Here is a 19,583-nt window from a genome sequence, read left to right as displayed (position 1 = left end):
AGTCAAGATCTTTTAGAATATATCTCAAATGATATTGTTAAACTATTAGATATAACATTACGTATAATAACATTATTATTTTGATAATTCACATAAAATAGAAAATATAATTTTATACTTTCGGCTATGAGCTTGCGGGTCACGGATTGCGCATCACTTAATTATAAATAATTGGTTAAAAAATTTCTCAAGAATTAAAATTTCTTTGGTTTTAGGAATTATTTAAAAATATATAACAATATATATATGTAAAAAACACATTTAGAATTTATTAATTAAATTGTACAATTGCTACCTTGCCCTGAATCATGTAAAAAACCAAATAGACAGTACGTACTTTATTAGTAAGAAATCAGCCATTGTGATTTAGTTGTATAAGAACTATGTGATTCATTAAAAAACGCTGAAACAAATAATTAAACGCGAGAATAAACCTTAACGTCTAACCTAGCCTAATTTTTTTATTTACGCGCGCACAATTTAGGTATTGTGTACTTAATTATGTGTTATTCCATTCGGAGCGATACGAAGAATTATTAGCTTTTCATTGCTTCGGTGCACAACACATATTGATACGCTACTCAAAAAGTACCAATAAAAATAACATGAGGAGAAAACTGATATAAACAACTGGACGGGTTCAAGTTAGCGTAAGACCAAATCGTTGCGTTATTTCCGGAGAATGAGTGGTTGCGACCGCGAGTAAAAGTGGTATGTCCGCTGCATCGAGATCCAGAGCGTTCATCAAGCTGTTCACATTGGCATCAGACTCTTCCATAGACATCATCATTTCCGCCAAGGCTTCGCTTCTTAACCATAATTCCCTCAGTTTAGCCTCCAAAATCGCTATGCACTAAAACAGAGCTGGGATTTAGTTGCACATTTCGACTGATTTTCAGCTTGGTTCCTGCCCCTTGATTACTTCACCAACCCGAGCACAGCCTAAATGCCGATCGACATTTAGGCTGCGCGCGAAATGTGCAACTAAATCCCAGCTCTGCTAGGACTAAAATATTAGTTTGACAGATTTACTTATTTATAAAAAATAATTTACAAAGAACAAAAGTTTAGAAAAAAGAGAGGGAGGGAGGGAGAGAGAGAGAGAGAGAGAGAGAGAGAGAGAGATTTAAATTGAATTAAGATTGACAAAAAACTCACATGGATAGGAGAGTGATATTTTCGCCATACATAGGCAAAGGATTCCAACATATTCGACACCAGACGTGACATTCCGACCGGTAGTGGAGGACTTTGCCAAGGCGCATTATTCGACAAAATTCCGACGTGCCACGTGTCCAAGTCGGCTAGTACGCAGAGTGCTTCTGCTACCGGTTGATCGATCGTTGGAAATCGAGCGCTGGCCATAACTTCTTCCCGCATACATGACCACCAGTTCTCTTCTGATTCAATTTCGGAGTTATTCTTCTCATCTTCTGATAGCTTCTTCCTTTTTCTCCTCTTCTTTTTCTTAGTTATACCTTGTAGCACCAAACCCCACGTATAACCTGTACTTAAAATATTAGTCTCGTCATTCATAGTCTTATTTCGCATGAGAGTTTTCGTAAAGCCCATTTCTCTAATTAATCCAGCTTTGACCTGCGAAATTTTCCTCGATCTGTAACAAAAAATAGTCATTATTAAATTTCATCATTTTAAATCTAAGTGAGAAAATGAGAATAAAAACAAAAATAACAAGATAACAAAATTATTTCGGTATAGAGTGATCTCCCAATGAAGTGGTGACATTAAGATAGAAGACTAATCCTATTTTGTATCTTAATTCTGTAAGTTAGATCCGTAGTTCAGACTAATTGTAATTGAAATCCAAAGATCTAGAGTTCTAAGTAAATTTTTAATTCCATTGACTTTATTACAAAAAAAATTAATAAAGATTTCATTTTAATGGATATTATACTGTACTATTTCGACTTTTAATACACTGACTGTGGCATTGGCAACTCCACGACGCTGTTGGCTTCCATCAGAGCCTCAAGGCTATTGGATCGCGACAGTCTCATGGTTCTGCTACCTTCGGAGCTTCCACACGTGCGTAATACCTCCGTCGCATTCGTCGGAGTTTCCAACACTTGCTTGCTGCTGTCATAATCTTGCGAGGCAGCGTATCCTTGACCATTGCACTTCAAACAAAAGCCTATGGACCTCGCGCCCATACTGGACGTTGCTTCCGGAGGAGGCTGCATGCTCTTCGACGATTCGGGGAAGTTTCGCTGGATGATCTTTCTCAATACACCCTCCGGAAGTTGTGCAGATGTACTAGGTAGTCTCGTAAAGGTGTAAGAACACTGACAATTGTTACTAAGACGCGATCTTAACGGTAACTTGGCGGGTTTGTCTTCCCCACCGAGGGTGAAGAAGACTTGCGATTCCTTAAATTCATCAATAAATCCACCGTTCGTGTCAAGCGATAATTCGGGTCTGCTGTAAAACATTTTCAGTGGATCCACATTATTATTCAGCTGTTGATGCAGCTCAGTCTTTCCAGTCGCAAGATTCTCTTCAGTATCGTGTACACCTAACTTCTTCTCGAAACTTCGCATAGGAAACTGCAGGAAATCTTGCGGCTGATATCCCTTTGACGTGATATCCTCCTGCGATTCAATCTCGCTAACAATTATTTTCACTTCGTTCGATACTTTGAAATTTTTCTCGGTGTCCTTAGATCGATCCTCCTGTACCAGCTCGTATTTCTCGCTTTTCTGATTTTCGCGTAATAAAAATTCCTTCGTTAGAAACTTAAGGTCTAGCAGAGCCTCGGTCGATTTCATCATGAGCGTGTCAAGGCTGGATTTCATGGTGCCGCTACGCTTCAGGGGACTGACTGATCGCGAGAGCCTCGGTCGTTCCGCAGGATACCGTGGAGTGCATTGTGCGTTAATATCGTCGGTTCCGGTTTCGGACGATTGTGTCGACTTACGCGATGGTAAAACGCGCGACTCGCACCCGCGAATCAAGGCGTTTCGATCGTTGAACGCGCACGTCGATCTTTTGTTACTAAATAGATACGGTCGTTTGTTGCGAGCCTGTTCCAGCATGTTCGTCGCTATCTGCACATCTTGTTGCGACGTGCAGCGGTATTCCTGGTATTTTTGTATCGTCCCACTACGAATAAAATAAGAGAGGAACGACAAAACGGAATTAATCAAATCACTTTTTCGAGGATCGCCCGCAATTACAGTATGCGCTACTTTCACAGGGTTGCCTAGTGCGCCGTACAGGTCGCCAAGTTGTGCCCACAATGGATTGCAAGAGTACCAGCTACCTAATTTTTCGATCTGAAAATAGAGATGAATTATCACGATGAATTCTCGTATAGAGTAAATAATATCAGCAATTATATAGTATTGACATATTGAGGAGACCTCTGTTGGAGACGAATTTCTTTTTTCTCCAATTACGATTTTAAAAATATTGAGAAAATTCCGATGCAATTGTGATATTCGTAATCAAGAAAGTCGCTTGAAGGAGCATTTTTCTTGGAAAAAAAGGTAAAATAAAAATTCGTTTTGATATCTCACTCGATTTCCACTATAGTGCAGTGTTAAGGTGTTGATAATTTTATTATAGTAACATGTTTTAAGAACTAAATTGCAAAATTCAGTTCTGTACGTGCCTTCGTAGCTTCATAAAAAAAAAGAAACCGAAAAGATCTCATGGCGAAATATTGTTTCTGCAAGACGAAATATGGTTTTTCGTGATTATATCTGCACCGTAAGTAAGGAGCAGATTATTTTATTTATTATAATATTTTTTTAAGAGCGAAATTGCAAGATCCAGCTCTTTAGGAGGCTTCACAGCTTCATAAAACATAGGTCAGAATACTGAACTTTCATGGCAAAGTATTTCTTCTACAAGACAATCTACAATAGATAGAGTACAGATATGTATCTGCACCGCGAATGAGATATAAATGAGTCTTCTCATTATCCAATTGATAAGTAGAATAAAGTTAACAAAAAAAGAAAAAACTAATGAATTATAATAATATATTATAAATTTGATAATTAATATATTAACTTTCAAAATTAATATATTAATTATCAAATTTATAATATATTAATTCATTAGTTTTTTCTTTTTTTGTTAACTTTATTCTACTTCTCATTATATAAAGACATTTTAATCCGATACATACAATTTCTCTATTGATTCCAAGATTCTTCTCAGTTCTGCAACTCTTTTTTAAACTCACCATGTGCCGATCATGAGGGGATAACACAGTGTACACCCAACCGAGATGATACGTTAATACGGCAGTTACCACGGTGCTTAGGAAACTGAAAGGAAAAACGCTAAAATAAATATCGGGACGTTCACTCAATCCGTAATCTACACTTTTACACTCACAAATTTGTCGATTTTGTATCAAGCTCGTCGAACAATTGACACATTTGTTGCAAACTGCGATACAAGGTATTTGTCTTCTCATTCACTGTCACGGAATTAAGTAGAATGTCGTGCCACAGCAGAGGTGTGCGGATGTTAGCGTCGACATCAAGTAGTACATGCAACAGCGAAATGACAAATCGAGACGTCGCTTTGCACATTCTATCAGTCAATTGCATCCTCTTAGAGTTGAAACCATTAATATTGCTTGTCTCGATGCAAAAATATCGTAACCGATCCAGCATCCCTTCTAAGAAAGCCATGTGTTCTAAAAGCCGCATTTTTATCTGGCTACAAATTATAAATAATTTCACCTTCATAAAATTATCAATTGTTGGAGGTGTGTGTGTGTGTATATATATATATATATTTATTTATTTATTTATATTATTCTGCATTAAAAAAACGAAAAGTCTTTACGAAATAAATAAACAAGATCAATTTGGTTGACTTGTTTTAATAAACAATTGTAATTTTAACTCGAAGCAAACACAAGTCTAGACGCGAACATACGTGCGATAAATTTTCTGATAAAATATTATTTAATTTAAAATTTTTTAAACATTACTCAATTTTTTAATTTTTCTTTTTCGCTTTCACACAGTATGCTTTGCCTCTTTATAATTAGCGAAATTTATATTTAAAATCATTATGCCTATATATTCAAATAAACGTTTTTTTTTTAATTTCAATAAAAAAAACACAAGATAATTTTATACCTTTCATGGCCCTGAGCCAATCGCACTAACATTGTCAAACCCAGCCTGGTTTTGTGTCGCTTCGCGTGTCCGTCACGCCCGTCGCTTCCGTTCTCATTCCAATGCTGCATTCCGAAAGCATCGTCGGAGTCCGCTCGACCGAGAGAAGTCGAGACCGCTCTTAACCATCTTCTGCGTAAACTGGTGAGGCTACCGAGCCCGGACGATCCGTTACTCTCCAACGATTGCGAACCTGGATCAGCATCGCGTGAGCTACGATGCACTTCCGACAATCAATCATTCTAATCGTTGGCATGAACTTACTGCCCGACGGCGGAGCTATGTCTATGTCCCAGCCGCTGCCAATACTCGAGCACGTCGAACTCTTTCGCGGACCCACGTGCGAATCGTTACTTGACAGATTGCCAGAACTCGGCCGGGACTCTGCAATGGAAACCTAATCAGGATTTATTCCGACGCTTTGAGAACTCTTCCAAGTATTTGTCATATTTGACATCATTTCATTACACAGTAGAACAAAATCCAACCTTTTTTGTTACACAAGTGTGAATAGTCATTTCCAATGTATTATATTTTTGCCTGCTAAACACATTGGCACAAGTTAGTTGGCAGAAGTTAGCAGAAATGACGTCAAAAGAGATCACATTTTTAGCTCCTTTTACGTACATTTTTTTTTTCAAAACTTTGACATGATAGCCAATAAATTCATATTCAGCATGCAAAAATACGTCGAAAATGAAACTATTCGTGATGTTACAAAATGATTCCTCAGTGTTATTTTAATTGTCACATCTAAAATTAAATAAATTATTGTAAAAAAGAAAATTTAGAATATAAACCCGAGCTTTTTTTTCCATAAAAAATCAATTTCCCTTATAGGGTATATTTAATCGAGAATTTGTTGAAAAAGTTATTAACAAAAGAAGAGTTAATTTTTACTGTACGAAAGTAACAATATCGTCGATATACTTACGAAATGATCGCATACTAGTATTGCTGGAAATAGAATCCATGTGCGTGGACCGTCCTAATCCTTCATCCAAGACTCTTTCACTGTAGTATAATAAAACGATTAGTAAAATTAATCAATAGTAGAAAAGATCATTGAAGAAATAATAATAGTTTACCTCGTCTTGCACATGCCATGTTCTGTCGCCGGAAAGATTTTCGTGCACATGATGCACGGAGGAGAATTCATCGAGTGAACCTTTAAATCAAATATACCAATGATATTAAAATAAAATTTGTATGTATTTCCAAAAATTTTAAGAGTGATTATATTTTAGACCCGTACCTTAAACGATGATCCTCTGTACGTCATTGCCACGGTGCCAAACACCATTTCGCTTAGGAGACTCACGTCATCTTCGACAGTTTTATCTCGCTGAAAATTTTACACTACATTTCGTTAACGTAATATACCTATGTAATATTTGTGGACGGATGTAAGTGTCGGCTAAGGCTGTGTTCCGATATACACTGCCAACACTGGCAGTACTAAAGAATTGTTCCGTTATTAGATATTAAGCAGTGTGCTGGAGCAGCATCTAGTTCCATTCCATCAATGATACATCATAAATGGTAGCCATGTGCCCATATTGCCACTGTGACTACTGCAGCTCTCGAGTCTCGAGTCGAGGTGAGGCAGTTACAGTGCAATATAACGTCGGATAAAGAAGCGCAAAAAATAGTTATTAGAGCTAGAAACAAACAAGTTCTTCGAAAGAACTATCGCTGCTGCTTTTTTGTTCAAAACCTCTAATGCTATTATTATAGGCATATTGACCATAGGGATGCAAAATTCCCGGATAATCGTAAAATTACCAGATACCGGATATTGGATGTTCGGTCAAAGAAAAGAATGTGACACTAGATATCCGATATTCGGTCGGATATCCGGTAGGGCAATTATCCGGCCGGATATTTTCCGGACATCCAGTACAAATTCCCCATAATTCTAAAAGAAAAAAGGAAAAAATAACGATAATAATTCCGATGATCGGCTATGTGAAAGGGTTGTTTGCAATACAGTTTCAACACTGATGACAATTAAAATTTATTAATATCTATTAATAAATTTTTCGTGATGAACAATAACACTTCAGCATTTTCCGATAATAATCTATTTCGATTATCGACATAAACCACCATAATTGTGCAAAATTATACCGTGCAAGAAGATTAGCAGAAAAAAATAGAATTCTGCCATCAATGACGCCAACTTTCAGCCGATTATACAGGGTGTATCAGAGCTACCGCAGGGGCCGGCACGTACATATTCCTCATGAAAAAGTAAATCGAAAATGTATATGTATATTGCCATAGATACTAATGATATCCGGCTATTTGACCGGATAGCACAAAGTACCGGATACAGGATATTTTCCGGATATCCGGTGCATCCCTAAATTATTGACGTTTTGATTTAATGCATTTATCCTTATGATATATAAACACGATGTCTACAGAAGCATACATATTGTAACATAACAAAATATTATAAAATTTAAGATACTACTACTACTACTACTACTACTACTGTTATTATTATTATTATTATAATACGATGTCAAATATTATTTAATTAAGTTTATGTTTATAACCCATTTGATAAATATAATAATTCGATTTAATGATTGATGGCTTGATTCATTAATATGCAAAACTCGATGATCACCTCGAAATCGTGAGCAGTTCTTATGTTAAAGGGCATCTCGCATTTTCCCTCTGCATTGTTGTTTACCGCAGTGCACACAGTTTCGCTTTTACTTCGGTGTTTCTGGACTGTCATCGAATCAAACAGAAGTTTTCTACCGCGCCATTCGCATTCTCGAAATAGCAAAATTCGCACTTGATTCGCTCCAACTTGCAACACGGAATTTCTGTAATTTGATAGAATGCATCGTTTCATTTGAAAGCTCTGTTAGTATGCAAGATGTTTAAAATAAATAATAAAATAAAAATGAAGTACTTATAAAAGAATGATTAGTGTACAAACTCTTTCACATCTGACTTTTTAAAATAAAAAATACATTTATCTAATTCAATTTATGTCTAAAAGTTTTGTAATTATTAAATATAAAAATTGGATTAAAACAAAGAATTAAAAATACTGAACGCAAAGAATAAAATATTTGTTAATATTTAATAAAATTATTACAAAATTTTTAGGATAGTTCAATACAAAATTAAAAACATTTTAAAATAAAAAGGTGGCGAACTAAAATATGGCGAACTTTCAACATGGTGAATGAAAAAAGCAAAATATCTTTAAATTCTATAGTGCAAGTCTAAATTAAAACATTTGCAAGATCATAATTTTTATATTATTTATTTTATTACTATTTCATTAAGTCTTGAGTAAATTAAATTATTCATTTAAATAATATATAATTTGTACAGGTTTTGCTTATGTTAAATTGAAATAAAGAAAAATAAAGATCAAATAATAATTTAATAAAAAAACTGGAATAAGTCACAATGTATGTTGTATGTACATACATACAGCATAAAAATTGATTGAAACTGGCATGAAAAAAAGAAAAAAAAGGTTAGGTTGATGAAGCTTTTATGATATCTCCCTTTCAAATGGAGAAGCTTCAGGTTCGTTCGCGTCGCAAGCCCAACATGCTCCAACATGGTAGGAACATATTGGAACGTGTTGGAGCATGCGACGCGACAAACCTTTCGAAACGCTTCGTGAACGCGCTCCGACTCGGACAGTTGCCGCCTGCCGGTTGCGTTGGTAAAACAGTCGCAGACGCGGGCGGCGCGGCGCGGCGCGGCGCGGCGGTGAGAAGTTGAGAACTTGAGAACGGAGTCAAGTAATCGTCAAGTAATGAAGTAGGTTAGGGAAACAGCCTGAGCGTCAATCTTTATTGTAAAATTCCAAACTTTCGATAAGCCATCTGATAATTCAACGCCATTACGATATTTCTTTCAACATCCTGGCGATACAAAGAGAAATGTATTTCGTTCCGCTTTCTTCCCAAAGCGTGAAATTCTGCCTTTATCTCTGGCACTAATACAGAATGGTAATGGGATTTATGCGATTGACAAACGACCGATATGATAGGGTAGGTATAATAACGCAATGCGAATTGCGATGCGTAGCGCGGTAACAATAAACGGATGCTGGGCGAGCCTAACTACTTCGGAGTAGTTTGGAGTTCGGAGGGATCCAACGACGACCACGACGTCCACGACTCACGTCTCACGTCTCACGACTTCACGAGCGATACAGGAGGTAACGGAGGACGGAGCGAAAACTGGTGCTCCGAAGTCCGAAATGGAAGAGCGCAATCTCGCTTGCTCACCTATCAATCCTATCATTCTCTGCAATTATTGGTGCACTGGACACTGTGGACTGTGTGGACACTAGGCTCTCGGCACTCTCGCGCGGACTGCTCTTCCTCGCAGGTAGTAACTTATCGAGCAACGGCATCATAATTAGCCACGGCCCGCCGTCTATATTAGTTATCGCATCGTCTCGCGGATCAAACCTGCGTGGCTTGCGTCTATCATGTCACGCGGAACTGCACCATACATGTTTGCGCGGCGCGGCGCGGCGCGGATCAAGTCTCTTACAGTCTCTTACTGTAAATAAAGTCACGTGCGGAGGAGTCATATGATTGCCCGAGATAATAGTGGATAATAGCTCAGCGCGTATAGCACGATCGAGGCCGCCTTTTGGCTGCAACTTGTTACTTGATGAAATGACCTCCTGCCAAATCGAGTTCATTATTTACAGTTCACACAGTTTTTACAGGAATTTTCCCAATATCTCTCCTCTCTCTGCCATATGACATTTTTTTTCTCCATACCTACAGATTTTCCTAAAAAGATATATAATTGTAAATCTCATGAGAATTCATGGGCTACCGACAATACCGATCGACGGCTTGTGCTGATTGAATCATCAGTAGATCCCGCAAGATGGAGCTAGACATCCATTACGTTGCGCCAAAGTGATTGAGCGGTCTCTTCGAAATCTTCGAAATCACGACAGATCCGCTGATACACCTATCTATATCGATGTATTCGTATATGTTGCGAAGTCTATTTTTTTCTCCACTCCAAGTTCTGAACTGAACTGGTGCAATAAGTTAGAGTGAAACAGATATAGGTGCACTCTTTAACTAATTCAGAACTAGTTCAGAACTCTTCGAAAAAGAATAGACCTTTAAAAGGTTCAGCGATACTAGTGTCAGTTATTTTAGTCAATGATGTCGGAAGGGAAAATTTTTCCGCAAATTATCTACGTAATTGTCCATAAATGATATTTCATTTTTCAACAATTAAATCGCTGTAATTTTTAATAAAACAGGCATCGATATTTTTAGACTAAAAAAATATCGAGCCAATTGATTTATTAATATAATATAAATGAATTAAATGTATACATGCAATTAAAATAGCTTGTTATATTTTCAAATCGTACATTATTTTGTAGACACCATCTATTTCTGTTTGCATATTCTCAGTTCGAATATTCTCATAGCAAATGGTTGTGTACACAAGTCTCAAAATAATAGTTCAATTATTATATAATTATACTTATTGCAATGAAGTAATTACAGATGCAATAAGTTAATTACAGAGAAGGGATAATTTTCGAGCAGCTTTCATTCTTAATAGAGATTTCTTGTAGAGGTCGATGTCGAAAAACGTATACTACGAATATCACGTCAAATACTACGCTTAAGCATATGAAATAACGCGCAGATATATCTGCAAAATCACGTTTCACATATGAATTTCAATCGATCCGCTTCTCATCGTTCACGCCACGTCGAAATGGTCGAAATGGAACGTCGTCGTTGACATTTCTGCGCATTTTATTGGCCAATATGAGGCGATGAACGTACTTTTTCTCAACGTCCGTACGAGATACCTCGAAGGCTTTCTTAATATAGTTCTTATTGGACAACGACAAATAAACTGGAAACTCGATGTTGAACCTCAGTATTAGATCACCCTTTTGCTTCGGATTTGCAGGAAATGGCATACCCTCACCCGACACACACTTGGTGTAATCTGGTCTATAAGATGTAATAAGTATGTAAAAGATAAGCGAAAATTTAGATAACTAGATTCATAAAGTTGTTTAACTTTAATTCTGTAAATTAAAAGAAAAGAATTAATCGCGAAATTGAATAATATTAAATAAGTATTAATGAAATCTGTGACGATTTCGAGCAATTTTTTATACGAAAATTGCTCGAAACCATTTGGGAATTTAAAACAAATTAAAATAAAATAAAATAAAAGATAATGTAAAATATGCAATCGAGAGAGAAAGAGAGAAACGGAGACATGACGCAATTTTATAACAGCTTTTCGTACGTAACGATCGACGTTATTGGAATCCGAAGAGTTCTGTCATCGATAGTGTTAAGCGTGATCACCGTTCCGGTCAGCGCCTCCCTCAGAAAGATATCGACCATCGTGTGCAAGTCCGAGCCCTCTCGCCGGAACGTTTCATGAGGCCGATCCTCCGTGACGAAGATAACATCCGCTACGCTGACAATGTCTTGGACTTAGTGAAGAAGATATCACCCCATCTTGTGTCTTGTGTCTTGTGCGTGTTACAATTAATCTTTAATCTTTAATCTCTCTTTAATCTTTATTCTATGGAACCCACATTTTCACGTGACGATAGTCGTAAATTGACCAGTCGTCTCATCTTTGATTGTATCAATTACGTGAATATATCTATTTCATTGTGTTTATTTTATATTATTTATCATTACTTTATTAATTTTTTTATTGTAAAAAGAATGTGGATACGTTATATGGAAAATATGTCTAATTATTTTTTGTATTTATGAAGGGATAAAATTTATAATACAAGGATTAAACTTTTATAACTTAAATTCTGAGGAATATCGTAATTTTTTTTAAATGTAGGAAACCGTTTGCTTTTACGATTAGTATAAAAATAAAATATGATGAAAAAAGGCGAAACTACGAGAGAGAGAGAGAGAGAGAGAGAGAGAGAGAGAGAGAGAGAGAGAGACAGCGCTACAAAGAAAATATTTTATTATCTGTTTTATTATCGCAATTGTATCGTAATACTCCAGAGTAATATTCCTAAGCGTAAGCCAAGCTCAAGAAAGATCAAGAAGGCAATGGAAGAACTTACCGGGTATCTTCGTAGGACTTTGATCACCCTCTTCTGGAAATACTATTCTGGTACCTGCTGGGATTCCCGGCTTAATGGGTATCGTCAAGATCTTCTCCATCGACGACGTCATCGACTTATCGTCACCGAGTAAAACCAACCTTTGGATCTTCATTTTCTTTATGCCACCGAAAAATATCTATGACGAAACGTTTCCAACTGCCCGATTACTTTATTAACTGCTAGATTATTTTCGTTTCTTACAAGATTTTTATACGTTAAACCATATGAAAAGTATATAATTCATGTTTAATTTGATTTTTATCTCTCATTTTGTATAAATTAAATCTTGAAATCAAAATTTGATAATGTTGTTAATAAAATCATACAGAGAAAAAAATAATCTCTGCAAATATAATTTGCAATTTTTTAATAATTTTGTGTCAACGAAAAATATACAAAAAAAATATAAAAATAATTACCTATAGTATATATTTATGTTCACATAATATAAATAGAATTGAAAGCCGGAGCAAAAAAATTTATAAATTTAGATCAGTTCTCACTTCCGAGAGAGTTAGAAATAAGGTTTTAATCAAGGGTTCTTCTTTCCGTTTTATACCCTGACCCTCGGGAAATTCAAATAGAGGTTGAGGTTCTGTTAGAATATTTAGAAGATCGTCGTACGGATTTTCAGTCGCAAAGAATTCTCTAATATGATAAAATTTGCGATGAGAACATTAACTTTCAGAATACTGAAAGTTTAATTTTAGGTGTAAAATTTATCGAATATTTACAATAAATATTTATTTCGGAAAATAAATATTTATTCTTCTCTGAGGAAAAATAAGCTTTAAATATGCATATATCTCATTGTGTGACAGTGTGCGTGCGTGCGCGCGTGTGCGCGCGCGTGCTTGTATATATGATGCCAATATTATTAAACTCAAAATACATAAACTGACAGCTCAATGGTTCTACCTAAAGGTTCGCATCGGCTCGCCGTGATAAACGTAAGGTTTCACGAATCTTTCTGATCTCGGTACACCATTTTTAAGACCCCCTTCGCCGTATTGATCATATACAGCCCTTCTAAGTGGATCCGAGAGCACGTCGTACGCTTCAGCTGCTAAGGCGAAAATCGCCTCAGCACCTTCGTTCTTTTGCCGCGCGGGATTGTATCGTATAGCACATTGTCGGTATCTGAAAGAAATAACTACACTATTTCGTCGGTGCGATGTCTCGTCTCTTTTTACCACCGTGTTTTACATAAATTATATAATTAATATAATATTGTAAAAGCATATATCTATGTAATATAATACTGCTGTAATACAGTAAAGACTGATATAATACTTCAGAATTTTTCGCAAAATATCATTTTGTATCATATTTTGTAAATATATTTTTAATATTATTGATAAAAATAAGTTGAGAGAGAGAGAGAGAGAGAGAGAGAGAGAGAGAGAGAGAGAGAGAGAAAGAAAGAGTGATAATAGGTTATTTAGAATTAATAGGAACCCTACTTTTACGTATTCCTATAAAAAAGATTATGCAGCTTACGCTTCCTTGATTTCCGTATTATTACAATTCCATCCCAACGACAAAACTTTGTAATAGTTTATGCCACGTTGGGTGCACATACATTTATCGTGTGACGCATTTATATTCAGATCACTCTTTGAAGTTTGAGAAACCATGCCGAAAAGTAATTGTGCGAAAAGAACCTATGCCCACATTTCTTTTGAAAAATGACGCTTAGTTGGAGCGAATGTCTTTTATTTCCTTCAGCATCGTTGATCGCGACAGAGAGATCAGCAATAAGACGATCGGAGCATCGTTTCGTATTTTCAATAACCGACGACAACGGTAGTCTGTGTTTGCGTGTCGACGTTTCACCATTATCAAGAGTTCAAGTGCATTCTTAGACGTGGATAACAATATACGAAATTGACACAACGGTTGGTTTCTCGACGGCGAGTCTAATCGACAAATTTTATCGCTATGGAGACTCGCGAACGTGTCTCGAATTTTGTCGTAAAAGGTAAACGTATATAATCGCGTTAGGTTTCTAAACATTTCATGACGCGACAATTGCTCGAAGCGCATGGCTAAACGCGTATTGAATAATGCAAAGCGTAAACTATCATAGCATGAAATATTCTAAAACAATTTAAGATATATATATATGTATATATGTATATCTCTATATATGAAAATGCTGTAATAATTTTATATTTAAAAATCAAGAAAGAGAAATTTAAGGAACATATCTTATCTAGAAATTATGCAGTTTTTAATAGTCAGACGACTATTAATAATATGGGATAATAATGTTTTGATTATAATATTATTAAATAATTATAATACCATTATATGTTTATGAATACTATTAAGGCTTGATGGAATATTACATCCTTCAAGGAGAATGATTTGAAATAATATGTTTTGTATAATGCGTTTAGATGAACCGATTGCTGAAATTTGTGAAGAAAAAGAATGCATTCGCTACAGCATCGATCGTGGAAAGGTCATCGTCGTGGTATCACCGACAGAGACAAAACCATTCGCTTCCAATGACCATTTGAAGAATAAGAAGATAAATAATAACATGAGCTTCCTAGACGTTATATCTCCTATGCATTCTCTCAAAGAGAAGAATTTCGACGACGACGACGACGACGATGACGACGATGACGACGATGACGACGATGACGACGATGACGACGATGATGATGATGATGACGACGACGACGATGACGACAACGACGACGACGACAACGACGACGACGACAAGGAGAATATGAAGATAAAGCATATTTCCAGTGAATCGAAGCAATCGTGTGGCAGTCGTGAGGTAGACAAGATTTTTCCTCAGCAACAGCAGCGGACGCAGGCAAATCGATCGCCGAGACGCAAAAGTACTAGTATTCCGACGTTATGCATTGATAACAACAAACTTGTGGATGCGACGGCGGCTGCAGGAGTTAAACGCAAGATCCCGAGACCGGCAAACGCTTTTATGTTGTTCGCCAATGAGTGGCGGAGGAAACTAGCTGCAGAGAATCCTCGGGAATCCAATAAGGATATCAGTGTCAGGTTAATCTTTCTTTTAAAAGATACATTTGTTTCTGTCGTATAAACATGTAATTTTTAAAGATTTTTTTTAATCTTGAAAAAATCAAAATGTAGGAAGAAAATAATTGTATTCAAACTCAAAATGTTTTTATACATAAATCGCGAATACTTGACTTGTTACTGAAGACGCTAAGAAATCTAAATATTATATTTACTTTCCTTTCAATTTATTTTCAGTTTTTTTTTTAAGAAATAAAACTTGTACGTGAAATAACAATTTGAAAATAAAGTGATTTTCTTTTGTTCTATATTTTTTAGGCTAGGTGTTTTCTGGAAAAACATGTCAAAGGATATAAAGGAAAAATATTTTGCACTGGCGCGTGAAGTGGACAAGGAGCATAAGAGAAAGTATCCTGGTATGTCCCTGTAACCTATAATATAGTTCTTTTATTTAATGTGACTTGATTTATACGCGCATCTGGATTGAACATCATTTTCTGATTTATCCGAACGTTCATGGAGGGTGCGATACATAGCTACGCGATGAATTATCGTATCCTTACAGTACAAAGAATAACGAATGATAGGAGGAAATAAGATAACGGGAAGAGAAAACATCGATAAAAATGCCTGGAATGTGTCGTGGACTATCGAGAGATGGCGGGTCTCTAAAATTAGAAAGTCTTGTTACTTCCACACCGCGTGCGCAACATCCCAAAGTGTGGGGCCATCGTTTATAAATAGCCAGGTTGAATTAGATATCGATCGCCGGCGATAAGTCTATCCGCGTTATCAGCAAACGAAAAGCGAGAAGCCACACCGCGCACCAGCGCTAACGTCTCATCCCATCCTAAATGATTGTCCTGGATCCAGATGTACACATTGCTTGGTCTCATCGATATCACTTGCAACGTGACATTAATTATCCCTATCAGAAATTATCCCTATCGGATACATTATGCTTATGTATTATGATTTATACAACGCCGTTGATTAATAGTATTGTAGCTAGAGATGCACCGGAAAGTATCCGGTATCTGGTATCCGGTATTATCCGACCGGATAGTCATCGGATATCATCAGTATCCGGGAATATATCCGGTTGAAATTAGATATCATTAAATTGTTGATTTTTTATTATACAAATGTTCTAAAAATAAGTGTATGCATGTTCATAATGTTATAATATCTTATACATTTTTGCAAAATTACAATTTTTTCTCTATAGGCTTTTTTTTAAGACATTTTCCTGGAATCCGGAAAATGTCGGATATCCGATTCGAAGAAATTGCCTTCTCGGATATTCGATGTTACATTTTATCCGGATATTCGATATCCGGTATCCGGTAATTTTACGATCCGGTGCATACCTAATTGTAACGCAAAGTAATCTTCGGTTATCTTTTTGGCTTATTATACATGACTGAAATGTCAGACCTTTAATAAAGTTGATGTTAATTGAGGGCGCAAGAGAGAAATCGGTGTCGCGGATCCGTACGATTTGTAGGTCGCAAATGATGACAACGACAGTGGCAACAGCGGCGGTAGTGACGACGTGCAGAACAGACAAGCGTGCAGAATGATCGTCGCGGGGGCGGCAAAGGGTGGACGCGGGAGGATGCGAGTTTTGCGGGTCGAGGTACAGGGTGGCGAGCGGAGAGAAATATTCTCGGGTGAGTGACGCGGGGAGAAGGCGCGGGTGGGAACGGCGGAGAGAGAAACCAGAGGTATTGATTCCGACGCGACTCCAGGAACCTGCCCGATACACGACCGCCGGCTCTACCTACCTACCTACCTACCTACCTACCTACCTACCTACCTACCTACCTACCTACCTACCTACCTACCTACCTACCTACCTACCTACCTACCTACCTACCTACCTACCTACCTACCTACCTACCTACCTACCTATCTACCTATCTACCTACCTACCTATCTATCTACCTACCTCCTGCCTACACCCACCGAGGTTGAACGCGCGAGCGAGCCAACTAGCTAGCGATTATGCTTCGTATATCCCGCGTTGCTACTGCGCGCATTCATGCGCGTCGCGCGAGAGAAATCAGGAACGTCGCCACAGTTGCTGCGGGCGCGTGCAAGCGTACTCGCGAAGTCGCCACCTCGCCAGGCGTCACCGAACGGCGAGCGGCGAGCGGTGCCGACTGACCCTCTAACTTTCAGTTGATTTCGCATATAGTACACTCCTCTGATTTTTCGCCAGTTACATCCGCTCATCTTCTCTTTCTTGCATTATAAAAATTACTGTAATGCCATATTTCGTCAAAGTAGTGTAAAATTGTATTTGTTACAACTTTATTAAATATATCCTACTGCAATTTTTCCAATCAAACAATTTCATGCGAAAAGGATGGAGAGAGAGAGAGAGAGAAAAATTAAAATATGTATTGTAAATATATATTTTTATTTTTTATTATAAGTTTTTCTCAGAAAGGAATTGCCGTGAGAATAGTTGGAATAGCCAATTTTTTAAAACTGATTATAGTTGCGTCGTTCGAAGGATAGTAAAGATAATTAACCCGTTAGATCGATACAGTTCAAATGGATCCTTGTTCTTTTCTCTGAACGAATCGCAAATTACCATATCACTAATACGCGCGATTAACTAATCATCCTACAATTTCACTACGCATTTCGTTTACATGTGGCGTTTTATTATTCACATCGTGATTAGCAAGTATGTGTGTATTTTCTTTCTTGACATAATAGAGTTTGAATTTCTTAGGGAGAAATTTAAAACCTGACAAGTATTGTTTAAACACAAATAACAAAAGAACGCCATTTTCTAAATAGCTAAAGCGGGTCTTGGTGCTTATTGTTAGTAGTATTCATACGTGAATAAACAAATATTATCAATTCTGTGCGTAAATTCGATTTTCCGGACCTGAAACATAATCATAAACTGAAATAATAATCTCACAACTGTGAATTAATTGAACGCCAATTTAATAGTAATACTACCAGCATCACAAAAGCCTGTAAAAATAACTTAAATATAAAATAAATAACTAAATATGAATATCTATACTTAAATAGGTATATATAAAAGTTTAAACATGAAAAACGTATATTTTTTATATATGACATCGATATGTTAGATAATCAAGTACGTGAAATGATTTAGTATTTAAATATCCATGCATAATATATCAGCTAAATGATCTGAATATGACACAAATATGACACAAACTAAAAAAATTGATTGGAAATATTTAATTTTCTTCGACTAGTCGCGCTTCTTGTATTTATCGTTTCTTTACTTACCACATAATATTAAATTTAATTTTTTATCCCCACCTTGTACATATTTTGATTCGCGTATCGTCGTGTTTCGGCTTCGACTCACTCACGACAAATATCGGCGCAATTTTCCCGTCCTCGTTTTCAACCGTCCGCCGATAATGTAATCGATGCCAATTTCAGTCTGGGCGGGTGTCCCGAGTGGTCAATTAACATCACCGGGAAGCGGCGGAGACGCGCCACCGCATCGAAGCGCCATCGGGCATCGACGGCGCGTCGCGGCGCGTCGACCGAATTCACGTGCATCTGCGCGCGTGTAACGCGCGGTGACCGCGGCAAGGCGCAAGGGGGTGGCTGGCAGAGGGTGGGCATAAGAGGAGAGGGGAAGCATGTGGGGTAGCGCACGGTAGGTCTGAGTAGGTCGCACCGAGAGAAGCCGTCAAAATGTCGAGGCCCCTGTATCCAGGCGGCACGACGCGCGACGAGCCGATGCGCGGCGATGGTACGAATGGAGGAGGATGGTGTCGCCGGCGCGGCGTGCACCGTGCACCGGGCTGATCGCCGGTCATCGATCCACCGACGTGCCGACTGCCGATAGGAGAGAGGGAGAGAGAGGAGAAAGGGTTGCAAAGGGTTGCAAAGGGGGGACGGAGGATTTGTTCGCCGATGCAACGAATTCGCGCAGATCGTGGGAGGATGATAACGAGAGAATATTTAATCGGCGCGGCGAGCGCACGGCGAAACTGATCGCGATAAAATCGTGCCTGCCGACGTGCGTAATAATTGCTCACGCAGCAAAAAGGTTGAGGAAGGTAATACTCGTCATATCAGCGCGATCGATAGATCATGGTCGCTTATTCATCGTGCTGGATAAACGCGCGACACGACTAATGAGGTGGGACGGGTGCATGTTTCTACGAGACAGACGGATCCGGAGGACGCGTATTCACCGAAGCATTTGCTCGACTAATGCGATATAGCCGTTTCGAACGAGACGA

General features: G+C 37.6%; 3 protein-coding genes across 3 annotated transcripts in view; 1 reads left to right on the top strand and 2 right to left on the bottom strand.

Moving 5' to 3' along the window:
* Positions 1-296: 296 nt before the first annotated feature.
* Positions 297-9,702, bottom strand: LOC108725731 (folliculin-interacting protein 1). Its single transcript, XM_018452928.1, has 12 exons — positions 9,440-9,702; positions 7,801-8,005; positions 6,418-6,507; positions 6,251-6,330; positions 6,097-6,176; positions 5,427-5,546; positions 5,124-5,355; positions 4,366-4,695; positions 4,211-4,295; positions 1,945-3,293; positions 1,159-1,615; positions 297-853 (listed from the first exon to the last, which is right to left on the bottom strand). The coding sequence occupies exons 1-12, from the start codon at positions 9,568-9,570 to the stop codon at positions 641-643; spliced, it is 3,372 nt and encodes a 1,123-aa protein (XP_018308430.1). The 5' UTR covers positions 9,571-9,702; the 3' UTR covers positions 297-640.
* A 1,070-nt stretch (positions 9,703-10,772) lies between these two features.
* Positions 10,773-14,284, bottom strand: LOC108725728 (dnaJ homolog subfamily B member 13). Its single transcript, XM_018452926.1, is given in 7 exon segments — positions 10,773-10,897; positions 10,900-11,164; positions 11,469-11,640; positions 12,268-12,445; positions 12,813-12,957; positions 13,228-13,449; positions 13,810-14,284. Coding segments are annotated over 7 exon segments (1,155 nt in total). The 5' UTR covers positions 13,947-14,284; the 3' UTR covers positions 10,773-10,861.
* A 716-nt stretch (positions 14,285-15,000) lies between these two features.
* Positions 15,001-19,583, top strand: part of LOC108725720 (uncharacterized) — a 14,302-nt gene continuing 9,719 nt past the window's right edge. Inside the window, exons 1-2 of the mRNA XM_018452915.1 lie at positions 15,001-15,345; positions 15,643-15,740. Coding sequence (XP_018308417.1) covers positions 15,050-15,345; positions 15,643-15,740 — 394 coding nt within the window. The 5' untranslated portion in view covers positions 15,001-15,049. The remainder of the gene's footprint in view (positions 15,346-15,642; positions 15,741-19,583) is intronic.

Source organism: Mycetomoellerius zeteki, unplaced genomic scaffold, assembly GCF_001594055.1.
Source record: "Mycetomoellerius zeteki isolate Tzet28-1 unplaced genomic scaffold, Tzet1.0 scaffold358, whole genome shotgun sequence".
Lineage (NCBI taxonomy): Eukaryota > Metazoa > Arthropoda > Insecta > Hymenoptera > Formicidae > Mycetomoellerius > Mycetomoellerius zeteki.
This window is presented reverse-complemented; position numbering and strand designations above follow the sequence as displayed.

Bases quoted from the DNA above. Each gene is read 5' to 3' on its own strand.
- LOC108725731 (XM_018452928.1), bottom strand. From the start codon at position 9,570: ATGATGCCGTTGCTCGATAAGTTACTACCTGCGAGGAAGAGCAGTCCG. The intron at 6,177-6,250 runs GTAAACTATTAT...ATTATACTACAG, and splicing joins CATGGCATGTGCAAGACGAG to TGAAAGAGTCTTGGATGAAG. The intron at 4,296-4,365 runs GTGAGTGTAAAA...TTTTCCTTTCAG, and splicing joins GATACAAAATCGACAAATTT to TTTCCTAAGCACCGTGGTAA.